The sequence below is a fragment of the Pieris brassicae genome, chromosome 8, assembly GCF_905147105.1.
Source record: "Pieris brassicae chromosome 8, ilPieBrab1.1, whole genome shotgun sequence".
NCBI classification, from domain to species: domain Eukaryota; kingdom Metazoa; phylum Arthropoda; class Insecta; order Lepidoptera; family Pieridae; genus Pieris; species Pieris brassicae.
In genome coordinates, this window is record NC_059672.1 from 9,281,366 (window position 1) to 9,294,608 (window position 13,243).

Consider the following 13,243-nt stretch of genomic DNA (forward strand, 5'->3'; position numbering starts at 1 on the left):
GAGTTTCATGTAAAATTTAGTAATATTTTAATTAAACAAAAAAATTTTTGTAACTAACAATAACAACAAAAAACTAATTAGATAGTATATTTTACTATCGATCATACTTAATTAATTTATTTAAATAAATTATATTTTGATAGAAATCAGAATTCGATAAAATATTAATTGTGGATAGTTACAACGATACAATCTAAATTCATATAAATCATATTATCTTGTCTGATTTAAATAATGGTTATTAATTAATTAAATCAAATTATAAAATAATTCAAAATCCAGTTCAAGTTTAATCTTAACTACCTAAAATAATATTGCATAATAGTTTTATGTGCTTTTAAATTATCATTGTGACAATTTGAACAACATTTTCTCTGCTGAGTTTGTGTATTTTTGTTAGTTGAACATATATTGCTAGATAGATATGATTTGGATCTGACTAGCAATCCTTTTTTTAAACCATTTTAGAAGAATGTAACAAATTAATGAAAAAAGGAAAAACATTTAAGTACAGTCTTATACTTTTATGGAAGGAAAACATTGCTTATAAACGGGCAACATATTACATTGTTGTCAAAAATGAAAATGCAAACGTCAAGAGTAAAATACTTAACTGTTTCTTTATTTGGCGCCAAATGCCATTCACCGGTCATACACCGGCATTGTAAACATTAATCAATTGTAGACTTTCTAAATAGTAAACTTTCTGTGTTAATGTGATCTAAAGTTTTTCGTTAGTTCAAAATGTCAACTCCTTCTAAAAGACCATCTTCGCGAGCTTCTTCAGAAGCCCGTACACCATCTCGCAGAACACGAGCATCTCAACAAGTAATCGTACCCGAGACACCTCAACGGTCTACCGGTACTCCGTCAAAAGGTAAAGATTAGTAATTTATAACGTATTAAACGTTTCGCATTAATACGACTGACATTGTTTTCTAGACCTTCCAAGAAGTAAATAATTTGGTAACAACAGGTTATGTTTATTACTAGTTTGTTTTTTATACAGATGGAACGCCAGGCACTCCGCGGAGACCACCGCGCACTCCAAGTCACCAGGTTCCAGGCACATCCCCAGCCAGAGCTCTTGAATCTAGCCCTATTGGTAAGTTCCATGTAGTAACATTCATATAGTACTATATATGTTAAAATTGTAATCAACACAAATCTTGGTTTGAAAGGGTTTATGCAAACATTACCTAATTATTATTTTGGTGCCAATTTGTCTTTATTTAATGGAAGAGAAGTTATAAAAAGTTTAAAGAAAACTTTATATTATATTAGTAATAATATTAACTATTTTATAGGCATGGATATTGATATGAGTTCGCCATTGAACTATGGAACACCAAGCTCCCTGAGCACACCACGATCCCTTATGAGAGGAGCTATGACTCCAGCAAGACAACGAGCTGACTTGCGAGGACATCAAGTGGGTCCAAATGTACCTGCACCCACTCCAACAAGAAATGTATGAACACTAAATACTTTTACTATTTAAGTAATGCCTATCCTATATATCTTACTTTAGTAAATGTAAACTCAGTTCATTGTAAGAAACAAGTAACTTTTTTTTTGTACAACTACTTTTCTTGAGTAACAGTCATTCAATTGAAACTCCTAAATTATTTAAGAAAAAGTGGTTTTATTTAAATTATTATTAATTATCTGCAGGTTGAAGGAGGTCAAGAAACAGCTTCAAGTGAGCCCCAGCTTGTAGTATGGGGTACAGACGTTGCAATCACAGAATGTAGAGAGAAGTTCATAAAGTTTCTCCAGAGATTTGTTGAACCCACTGCAGTCACCAATGAGCCATTATATGAAATGAAATTGGAGGAGGTAAATAGTATAGTTCTAATAGTAGATATATAGATACTTTGAATTAATGAAGTATTAGAAGGCACAGCAGAATTTTATATAACTTATTGGGATATCAAGTTCTGTGCCTAATTCTTTTGTTTATATTTCAGATTCACACACTCGAAGAGCCATTTTTGGATATTGATTGTGAACATGTTAAAGTTTTTGATGCTAAACTCCATAGACAATTTGTTTGTTATCCTCAAGAGGTAAGTGTAATAATTTATATTTTATTACCCTTTAATAATCTTTTATCTTCATATTCAAAACGAAAAAATCAGACTGCACTGCTCCAGTAGCTTAAATACAATTTGCCAGTAAAAGATGAATGATTATTTTACCAAACTTTTGTAAAAAATGTTCTTATTTGAGAATATTATTTATATTATAACAATTACAGGTGATTCCAGCGTTTGACGCAGCCGTTAATGAGTTGTTCTTTCAAAAGTATCCAGCTGCAGTACTGGAACATCAGATACAGGTCAGGCCTTACAATGCTCCACAAAGGCATATGAGAGATTTGAATCCTGAAGGTGAATCTGTTTTCTTTAGTTCATAGACTTGTCTATATTTGAAGCTTATTCCCATCTTCAATCTCAAAATAGACATATAATATAACTTTAGTCCCGACCGAAATAAAAAAAACTACCTTTGTCAATGTATTTTTATAGTTACGCTCTGTCTTCTTTAGTTCTCCTAGTATAAGCCTGACAATTCAATTCAAACTGTTTCGTCAAATGTTATACACAGTGCTCACGCGTGTATTGTACATCCAGACATCGACCAACTGGTGACCATATCGGGCATGGTGATCCGCACGTCGACCATCGTGCCGGAAATGCGCGAAGCCTACTTCCGGTGCGGGGTGTGCGGGGCCGGGGCTTCGGCTGAGCTGGAGCGGGGCCGCGTGCCGGAGCCGGCTCACTGCTCACACTGCAGCACGGCGCACAGTTTCCAGCTCATACACAACCGCTCGCACTTCACCGACAAACAGCTGGTCAAACTGCAGGAGGCCCCCGGTACGTATCGGTCTCTTCAGTGCTTTCGGGACTCCGTTCTAAACTCTACCGAGGTTCAGGTCTGTCGACATTGTTTACTTATATTATATGAATTTTATCTAAATCTCAAAAACGACTAAACCGGTTTTCATAAAACTTGGGCTCTCGGTGTGTCGGTGTCGTACGGAAGATAAGTCAAAAAAATCTCGTAAAAACTTTCTGAACATCATACATGTATGCAAAACTTTAAACCGACTTCAAAAAAAGGAGGTGATCAGCGCTCCCCTATCTGTGTTCCAGACGATATGCCAGCCGGTCGGACCCCGGCCACCGTCAGCGTGATGGCCCACGGGGCCCTAGTGGAAGGGGTGGGGGCGGGAGAGAGGGTCGCAGTGACGGGAGTGTTCCGGGCTGCGCCCGCGTCCGTCAACCCTCGGAGGGCAACACTCCGCGCATTGCATAGGACTCACATAGACTCGTTGCATTATAAGAAGACCCATTCCGATAGATTGCACGATATGGAAGAGGGGTGAGAAGTATTTCATTTCTATCGTTTAATGGGAGTCCTAAGTCGTTGCGGCTGCGCACAGTTAAGTAAAAAAGGCCATCACCTATCCTATACCTGTCTACTGATTTGGACGCACATATTTCGTTAATAACATAGGTTTTCCTAATATTCGATTTCTCTCTCTTTAATCGGTGGCTCATGCTTGAGCGTCGCCGTCGGCCAGGAAGCATCTAGAGTGGCCTATCTGTTTCCACCTGTTTCTGTCCAGCGCCTCTCTTATGGCAGTGTACAGTTTTGAGGACGTGTCCAATCGGTGAATGGCCACGTGATCTTTTGCATTCTGCGTTAACAACCACGATCAGATTCAAGTTCTCCTCGCCTCTGCGTATTGTAAGGCAGAAATATGATACAATTCTCTGTCGGCATATGGTAGACAGATGAGTCCGTATGCGGAGCTGGGTCAGGATCGATGCACGCGTTGCGCTTCGCAGTCCTCGGTTTCGGCATATAATATTCGATTTAAATCCCCTTTAACGAGAAAAGATAAACGTGAATTACATGGACATAACGCGTCATAATAGAATCGTGTTATGCGAGAATACTTTTATAACGCGGAACCGACCTAACTTATTATAGGAGGGTTTATTGTATAGGCAGTTTTTTATAGAATAAATTTCAAAGGTCTGAATGTGAATTAAAATCCCTTTTCAGGAAAGAGCACCAGTTTCCTCCGGAACGCGTGGAAATGTTCAAGACGTTGGCCTCGCAGCCGGATTGCTACGAGAGGCTCGCGAGGGCCATAGCGCCATCTATTTACGAAAACTTGGACATTAAGAAGGGAGTGTTGCTGCAGCTCCTCGGAGGCACCAAGAAGAACTTCAATGCCGCCGGTCGGACACATTTTAGGTACGTGACGTGCTCTTTGTTTCGTTTAAGGTGTTCGAAATACATATTTTTATTTGATTTAAACTCGGCCGATCGTCACATTTAATTTAATTGATCTTTTGCTTCGACAAGTTTGTGAATTATATTTATTAGTCACGTCCTCAATTGTATAATTCCTTAGCACTCCCTGAGTAAAGTACTTTGTGCGTATTTTGATGGGAAAGCATACGTTAATATGTTATGAGTGTATTTTTCACGATACGAGTATATCGAGACAAATTACGCATTAATTTATAAGTATGAGATAAAATTGTACTATTCTGAATTGTGAAATAAAAATATCAGATCGGAAATAAACATTCTGCTGTGCGGAGATCCCGGGACCAGCAAATCTCAGTTGTTGCGCTGGGTGCACTCTTTGGTCCCCCGGGCGCAGTACACCTCCGGCAGAGGCTCCTCCGCGGTGGGCCTCACCGCTTACGTCACCAAGGACCCCGATACGCGACAGCTCATCCTGCAGACGTGAGTAGGAGATTCATCTGAACTTTGATAGTTTTCACTTTATTCAATCAAATGTGACTTTCTTATACAATACATATATGAAGACTTAAATCGATACATACCTGCAGAGTTCATCATCGGACGTCGAGGCAGAATACGAAATTCCACCCGTGTCACTTCGACGTCCGCCTTTCTACATCTGATCGTTTTTTAACGACGACAAGCAAATATATAATAATAAATATAAAAGACCAGCGACGCACTCACGAACATGAATGTATGGGCGGCGGTATCGAGTAAAATCAGGTGACCGTCTATTATCAATACTGTTAAATATTAAAAAAAAATTACATTTCAGAGGGGCTCTGGTGCTATCTGATAACGGAATATGTTGCATCGACGAGTTTGACAAAATGAACGATTCGACGCGCAGTGTTCTGCACGAGGTTGGTTTTTTGATAAAGATACTCTGAAATGATCAATTCATAGTATTGCAATTCTTATTTGCGCAGAATCTGTTGGAATAAACTGAAGGTTTCGAGTTCCCGGTTTTATTTACGATTGTAAATTTCCATGATTTGTCTCAGTTCATTCAAGTTACTATTAATATATTATTTGCCTATACTGGACACGTTCTGAGCGGTGTTGGAAGGTTGTGGGTGCGATTCCCGGCATTCTTTCCAAGAGCATTTAACATTTGCTCCAACGGTGAAGGAAAATATCGTGAGATTGCCTTAGACCCAAAATGTCGACGACCTATTAACAAATGATCTTGAAATACAGAAATCTGAGGTCGAGACCTAAATAGGTTGTAGTGCCACTGATTTATTAAAAACTAAACCCATATTAATCACAAATAGCCGGCATTCCAAAAACTTGATAGACTTCCTCGGAAGATATCACTCAATAGATGATAATCGTGATACATAATGCTTCAGGTGATGGAACAGCAGACCTTGTCGATAGCGAAGGCCGGCATCATTTGCCAACTCAACGCCCGAACGTCGATCCTGGCGGCGGCCAACCCGGCCGAGTCTCAGTGGAACAAGAACAAGACTATCGTCGAGAATGTTCAGCTGCCTCACACGCTCATGTCGAGGTGGAGCCCTCCTCTTTTCTCTTACTTGATATCTTATCTAGTGTAATAATTCATTGCATTTCATCTCGCTTGTAGAGGCTGGGGTAGTTCTCGTTGTCTTGGGAGCCATTTATTCATTATTATCCTTTATAAAGGTTAATTATGGGCACTGGTCGTCGATGACCCATCCCTTTCCGAGAGGCTCGATCCCTTGGCGTTGCGAAGATATACGGGTTCATTCTGTATCTTCTACCGTATTTACCATGAAGACTATTCAAAGGAGTTGTTGTTGAAAAGAGCGTACTCATTCTTAAAAGGCCGGCAACGCACGTGCGAGCCTTCTGGCAATGGAAGTGTCCATGGGCGACGGCATCACTTAAAATCAGATAAACCGTCTGCCCGTTTGCCTCCTATTACATCCACATAAAAACTTCACGAACCGTATTAAAGAAACATCTAAATCTTTCTAATATATTACAAAAAATAAGTGGATTGTAATTGAGTTACAGATTCGACTTGATATTCCTGATACTGGACCCGCAAGACGAAGTCTTCGACCGCAGACTGGCCTCACATTTGGTGTCCCTCTATTATCGAGACCCTACGCAAGTGCAAGAAGAAGATGAGGATTTAATCGTAAGAATTTTTTGATCACCAGCATCAGTTTCAAGATTTAAATTATGCCAAATAATTTTTAAATTCTTCCTTTACTCCGCCATAAGGAATGGTTTGCCCGTGGTCGAGCAGACCTCACAATCTAGAAGAAACTAAATGGTACTATTTTTTTAAATCTAGTGTGAATTTCATTTGTAACCATAATTGTTAATTTAAATCGTGTATATGTCGCAGTATTGAATATCGATTTTTAATTAACTGTCTAGAGATTCAATTAACTCTCTGATTTAACTACTTTACTGCGACATATACAGTAACGTTCAGTCAGGGAACTACTGTCTCTGAGTTTCTTCATAATCGGTTGACTAGCTTTGTTTTTGAGAAGCGATCATTAGAATCACTCATAATATCTAGCTAGATTTTCTCGTGTTAGATTTATCTCCGATGACGTTACCACTAAACGAAACGTTGCACTCCAGGGTATTAACTTGATGCGGGATTACTTGGCATTCGCCAAAGAAAACGTCCACCCCACGCTCAGCGAGGCTTCGCAGCAGAGACTTATCGACGCCTACGTTGACATGAGGTAATAAGAAAGACAAAAGTGAACATTCTTTTTCTTCTTCATGGGTCTTCTTAGGCAGTACCAATGCTTATAACTCTATCGTCGTTATCTAGTGAGCAATTTATTGATTTTACAGCTTATTTAAAAATAATCCATAATAATTTTTAAATCAAAACGCCAATTTAAATATGACAAAGCGAATGCGTGTGTGCTGTGGGTATGTATATGTGTTTAATCTTATTTATTGTTGTAAATGTTATATGGGAGAAAATAAATAAATAATTTTTTTTTTAAAATATGTGTGGGGCTATATGTTAAAATTGGCTCGATTCGGGATGATTTTTAATAATTTAAAATCTTTTAAGACTAGTACCGTATCATATTTGAATATAATAAAATAACATTTCAGGCGCGTAGGCAGCGGTCGCGGTCAAATATCGGCCTACCCGCGTCAGCTGGAGTCCCTCATTCGGCTAGCAGAGGCTCATGCGAAGGTTCGCTTGTCTTCCATTGTGGAGATCAAGGATGTCGACGAAGCCGCTCGGTAAATATTCTTTAATTTTCAAACAACTAGATTCGGTTTATTTGTTTCAGTGTTGAAATTATATAAAGCTAATAAAATATATTTAATTTTTATGATTGTCATAGAATAACTAATAATACCTTACCTATCTAAATGTTACCATATAAAAGTACCATTGACACATACAAAAATTGCAGACTCCATCGTGAAGCCCTGAAGCAGTCGGCCACCGACCCGGCTTCAGGCCGTATCGACGTGGGGATCCTCACGACCGGTCTGGGCGCGGCCGCTAGAAGGCGTCGCGCCGATCTGTTGGCGGCCCTCAAGGAGGCTCTGGAGCCGATGCAAAGGCCGTCTACCCTAACGCACAACAAGTTACTGCAGAAGATCAACGCGGGATCCCAAATCGTAAGTCATTGTATTTTCAATAAGTTACATTGGTAATGTTTGTTTTTTTTTTATTCTAAGACGTTTTAGTGATAACAAATCTCATAAAATGTTTGATGAATTATCAGTATTTAATTGTTAATATTACTCAGAATGAAAATTAGATTTAAATTGATACTTTTTTTAAATGGTGGTTAAAATTATTGCAAAAAGTCACCCTGTCCTAACGGCTATAGGTCGAATGACTATCGGGCATGCAGTATATATACATAGCCAAGCTATATATAAAAAAAACTTTGTCTTTTTTTGACTACAATTAAATCCACAGACGGTATCCCGTGAGCAGTTGGACGAAGCTCTACGAGATTTACAGGACGAAGGGAAAGTTACCGTCGTCAGTTCCTCGCATATTAGAATTATTTGATTTATAGATTAGATCTAGATTCTAGAATTTTCAATCAATAGCTTTCTGAAGATGCAATTTTTAAAGTATTTCTTATAGGAAGGAAAATTGACCTCACTATCTGTTTTAAATGCGAATTAATGTCATTCCGAATTTTATTCAATGTTTTTATTCTTAAGTGTCAATAAAACATTCATTTATAAAACATTTTTATTTTTAGATTTGTAACAGTGTGGCATAAATTAACCGAACATGATTAAGAAACATTACATAAATTATTAAGACGTTAACTATCGCCAACAAATATCGCTATTTTAAAGATTACCTTCTATTATTGATCAATGTTGAAAAATTAAGGACTGCAATATGTTATAATGCATTATTTGGTAATTGTATATAAGGCCTAATTCAATGTTATCGTTTAACAAAGTAGGACCTCTTAAATCCTACTTTTAAGCGTACGTATTTGTGATTTTGTAAGCTCACATGCCTTAATTTATTTTACAATTTTTATACCCCTATTCCCATAAATATAATGTGTACACTTTTTAAGTTTTTCAAACAATATAACATAATTGGAGAGACGGATGCTAATTCTGATGGACAGTGGAAAAATAGTGTAAAATACATTCAAGTTTCAGTTCACCTACAAGATAATATTTTAGATTTGAACATCAGAATTATCACAGCTTCAGACTAAACATTCAATATTTGTCCGTGTAGACGTCAGTACAAAATTAAAACTGCATTATTGGGCATTAATGTGCGCGCATAAATACTGATTTTCGTTCGCTATAACCTATAAGGCAATGCAGTAAATTCGCTAATTTCATAATCTATCAGGATGTAGACACCGGGTTCGTGTTATCGCATTGTTTCGGTTCTAAATCTGGTTGTCTGTCAACCGAACTCCGTTTCTCGCTAGCTGACTCCGTTTTTTCGATTCGTGTCGCGAACGTCGTGTCCGCATCTGCGCGTGCGCACGCTTCGTTAACGTATTTATTGAATAGATCTGGTTTATCGAGATATACGTGATGGCCCGCACCGTTGATCACCTGGGAAAGAAGAGAGTTGTAGGACACGGGAAACACGAATATTTTATAGCCGGGCGTGAAAACAATTTACCTGGACGGTAGTATCGGAATCCGGGCGATGCTGTGCCAGCTGTTGGCCCGTAGTATTATCCACCCAGGAGCGAGACCCATACAGCACCGTAACGGGTAGGGCGGGATGCAGTCTGTCGACGCGGCGTACCATCGGGTTCTTTGCCCATCCGAAACCGTGCATCAGTGTGTGGAAGGCGCTCTCGCCGCTAAAATTTTAAAGACAGAATCATGTAAATTGCCAGATTCTCTAAAAAAGTGTAGAGTGTCATATGAGATGTAATCGTTAGGGAAGGCTCTAAAGTTTGCCATAAAACATGACTGACAGCGGGTTAGAGGAATATATCTAAGATCCGGATATGAACAATAAAAACTACTCAAGATGGCGAGCCAGTGTATCAAATAAAACAAAAATTCAAATGAAAATACCTCGGGGTCTGCGAATTGCATTGATACAAATATTCCGGTATAACTGTCTGTGCATCGGCTACATAATTCATAAATTTCCTCGAAATGTCCGGCCGGGTCTTTGAAACCAGCCATTTGCCAGCCGGTCCCGCGGCTCTGACCGCCCAAAGAGGGTTGAGAGGTTGCAAGACTTTCGCGACCGTCCGAACCCAAAACGGCACTTGGTACTTCTCGTACACATTAGACGGTTTCTCGGGAAATCCCCACGGATCGGCTAAGATAAGGTGACGTACTCTGAAAAATATTAAGCGAGCCAACGTTAGGTCGACATTTAAAAAAAAATTGTGGTTTTACTTGGATTTATGTAAAATATACTGTTGCATGATAAATGCCTATGTTAACCTAGTTCGAAAATTCCATAAAGCAATAATTTCACAAGTGCAATAAAAATCACGAACCGATCAGGATATTTGAGAGCGTATGCCGTAGCAATGTATCCTCCCAAGCTATGTCCTAGTAGGATGAAGTGATTTATCTTGACTTCTCGTCTCCATTCTTCCACCGACTCGACCCATTGAGCTTCAACTTTTTCAGCGTCTGATGCGAACTTCGGTCGCGAACTGCGGCCAAAGCCTGAAAATTCACAAAATTGGACTCCACACTTATTCTCAGCATAAAAACCCGTTAAAATTATTTTAATGACATTTTGCACACAATTAATGTGGTGTATGCAACGGGAACCTTCATCGTAATAAGACGTCTTCTAGCTGACGTATGCTTAGAGGCGATCACAAATTAAAATTAATCACCCAATAAGTCGATAGCGTAGACTGGTCTCGTGGCAGCCAGAGCGTCTAAGTTGGGGCACCACAAAGCCACACCTGCCCCCATTCCGTGAAGCATTACAAGCGGCGTCTGTGCCGCTTCATCGTTCAATGATATCGTCCATATCTTGTCACATTGCCCCACAACCGACCCTATGTCCACATAGAAACGCTTATATGCTGTTTTGACACCTGTAACATATTTTGTACAAAATAGAATAACTGCCTTCGCAGCTTTATTGGCATATTGCAATGTGGCTTCATTCAAAAGAACCAGAATCTGTTATTTTAAATCTGGAATGCAGCAGAAAGGGGTAAGATTCATAAACAAGAGTAAGCACAAACTATGCCCCCTGTATGTCAATAACCAATACATTTTTAAATCCTATCCTACCATTTACAGAATCTTTGACAGCAAGTCTACCCAGCAAAACAGAACTTTAAAAAATTAGGACGAATTAGAACCTAAAGATAAGATGATATTATAATGCGTCACTATCATCTATCGTTTTCGAAATCCGTCCAATAATTACGAAGTCAAGGTAGCGCGATAGAAAAACAAAATATTGATAAAAATATAATCGCGCTTTCCTATATATCTTTTTATATATATGTAATTAACACTGACCAATCATAGATTGACTTGATAAAGGAACAGTTTAAATTGACCTTGAATAAACTTGAGCAAAATTACCTATGAATAATTATTATTACTATAATCTATATGGGCTTACATGATAGTATAGTCTTCTCAATATTCCTAAGCATTGTGTCAGATTGCCTCGTCCAGCTGAACCATACCCCTGTCCAACTGTAAATTATAATAATCTATTACAATCCATAAACAATTTTTGTAATATTTGTTATTCTATACATTCCACAACCTTTCGCAAAAACAAAAAAATAATAATAATGATAATACACATTTTCAAACTACAACATAAGAAGTTTGTAAAAGGTTTAAACCCTTTTTACTAGTGTCACAATTAGTAACCTTAAGTCTAGTCTAGTCTGTCATTATTTATACAAACTCAATGAGTGTTATATCACCGGAAAGTGGAATACTTCTTAGTATCTTTCCATCAAATAGAATGAATGCTCTGATGAAAAGAGACATTTTTTTTTTATAGTGTAAAAGTAGTCTGTTATAGTTTATATTAATAAGGATCTTAGTATTTATCTCAGTTATAAGGAATCAAGAAATACTGTACATAATATATATAAGCTGATAATAAAATATCTTACTTCCAAATTATGGAAAAAATATTTCCAATCCATGCTCTGCTTAAAAAACTGCAAGACAACATTTTCACATAAACAACACATTAACAAACAATCCATTAAAATTTTAGAAATGAAATGGGAATGGAGTGGAATTATTTGATACTGTGAGAAACAAAGTTTGGAATATACCAGTCTACTAACATTAATGGTAAAGAATATAATATTATCAGTGTTTATATGAATACAATCACTGACTTTAATTACAATTTCAGATTATTGTAATTGATTACATTTTAAAGTTTACTGCATTGAAAAATGTTAAAACAAAGCAAACAATTGATTCATGCCAAAACAGTGCAATATAAACTTGCTTGTCTGCTCCCATTGATAAAGATCAATTTTTACTGAAAATTGTTGAATATGTTTAGAACAAAAACAATATAGTTCTTATTAAAAAATGTATAGCAAAATAGTAAATTTTACATTGGCTTAATGTATTTTTACTATAATACAGTAAAGCAATTAAATGTTCTATTTGTTCATTTAAACTTGTAAAAAGTGAAATGTAAGAAAAGTTCTAGAATAACCAAACATAAACAATGACCATGTTACTTGAGCCAGGATATAGCCAGCTGGAGATGTTTTACCTCAGTAAGCCAAAAATTGTATGATTTACTAGTGGTATGGCATAGTGGACCCAAATACAATAAGACGAAGTGATTAAACGTAGCATAACAACGCGAATAAATTCTTGCACATATAAAAAGTTTAGAAACGATTACAGAGGTCGTGGAAAATAAAGATTTTATTCACTATAGCATATTATTGTGCAATACTTGTCGAAATATAAACTGCGTATTTATACCTGGCTTCCGTAGTTGAAAGATTTAATTCACTACCCATTTGTTTTTAATTTAAAAAACCATTCCAGTGAGAAACTTTATCTTTAAACAATCACGGAAATTAATTGGTATGTAATAAACACCTAATTTTAACAAACAAGATTTATCCACTTGAACTTTGGTTAATAATTTCCAATTATGTATTAATCACAGGCCAGAGCAAGCAATTTAAAAATGTTTTTTTTATTTGAGTTTACTTCTTGTAACTATGACAATTTACAACCGATAATCAAAATAAAAATGCTACTGTCAGTTGCTGTTGTCAGAATCCATTATGGGGCAATATTTAAATAAAAAAATAACGTAATTGTAGAGATGGATATTTTGTCAAACTAATTAATATTAATTAGTACATAAAAAAACAAAAACATAAGCTTATATAACTTATATAAGTTATATAAGCTTATGTTTTTGCCCCACGGAATTATTAAATATTTCTACCTCTTTGGTTTATTTAAA

The 13,243-nt window shown here is 37.0% G+C and overlaps 2 protein-coding genes across 4 annotated transcripts; one reads left to right on the top strand and one right to left on the bottom strand.

The window, feature by feature from the left end:
* Positions 1 to 612: 612 nt before the first annotated feature.
* On the top strand, positions 613 to 8,513 carry LOC123712890 (DNA replication licensing factor MCM4). Its single transcript, XM_045666247.1, has 17 exons — positions 613 to 877; positions 1,010 to 1,105; positions 1,308 to 1,471; positions 1,675 to 1,839; positions 1,971 to 2,069; positions 2,261 to 2,393; positions 2,637 to 2,879; positions 3,159 to 3,387; positions 4,078 to 4,272; positions 4,597 to 4,773; positions 5,111 to 5,198; positions 5,691 to 5,851; positions 6,340 to 6,466; positions 6,925 to 7,031; positions 7,420 to 7,554; positions 7,731 to 7,941; positions 8,249 to 8,513. The coding sequence occupies exons 1-17, from the start codon at positions 745 to 747 to the stop codon at positions 8,342 to 8,344; spliced, it is 2,559 nt and encodes an 852-aa protein (XP_045522203.1). The 5' UTR covers positions 613 to 744; the 3' UTR covers positions 8,345 to 8,513.
* Positions 8,514 to 8,519: 6 nt separating this feature from the next.
* LOC123712891 ((Lyso)-N-acylphosphatidylethanolamine lipase) lies at positions 8,520 to 12,962 on the bottom strand. Of its 3 annotated transcripts, none has more exons than XM_045666248.1 (8): positions 12,748 to 12,962; positions 11,904 to 11,951; positions 11,393 to 11,469; positions 10,644 to 10,850; positions 10,293 to 10,467; positions 9,856 to 10,128; positions 9,449 to 9,635; positions 8,520 to 9,378 (listed from the first exon to the last, which is right to left on the bottom strand). In XM_045666248.1, the coding sequence occupies exons 1-8, from the start codon at positions 12,783 to 12,785 to the stop codon at positions 9,163 to 9,165; spliced, it is 1,221 nt and encodes a 406-aa protein (XP_045522204.1). In that variant the 5' UTR covers positions 12,786 to 12,962; the 3' UTR covers positions 8,520 to 9,162. The 3 variants fall into 3 exon arrangements, with proteins under 3 accessions (XP_045522204.1, XP_045522207.1, XP_045522205.1); XM_045666251.1 differs by lacking the exon at positions 11,904 to 11,951 and adding an exon at positions 12,254 to 12,286; XM_045666249.1 differs by lacking the exon at positions 11,904 to 11,951.
* Between the last annotated feature and the right edge of the window lie 281 nt (positions 12,963 to 13,243).

What these genes read in the sequence shown, in the direction of transcription:
- LOC123712890 (XM_045666247.1), top strand. Translation starts at nt 745, where the DNA reads ATGTCAACTCCTTCTAAAAGACCATCTTCGCGAGCTTCTTCAGAAGCC. An exon ending in TACCGGTACTCCGTCAAAAG is followed by an intron (nt 878 to 1,009) that starts GTAAAGATTAGT and finishes TTTTTTATACAG; the next exon opens with ATGGAACGCCAGGCACTCCG. An exon ending in TCTTGAATCTAGCCCTATTG is followed by an intron (nt 1,106 to 1,307) that starts GTAAGTTCCATG and finishes ACTATTTTATAG; the next exon opens with GCATGGATATTGATATGAGT.
- LOC123712891 (XM_045666248.1), bottom strand. Translation starts at nt 12,785, where the DNA reads ATGGGTAGTGAATTAAATCTTTCAACTACGGAAGCCAG. An exon ending in CTTTCAACTACGGAAGCCAG is followed by an intron (nt 11,952 to 12,747) that starts GTATAAATACGC and finishes GTTGTCTTGCAG; the next exon opens with TTTTTTAAGCAGAGCATGGA. An exon ending in ATTCCGATACTACCGTCCAG is followed by an intron (nt 9,379 to 9,448) that starts GTAAATTGTTTT and finishes CTTCTTTCCCAG; the next exon opens with GTGATCAACGGTGCGGGCCA.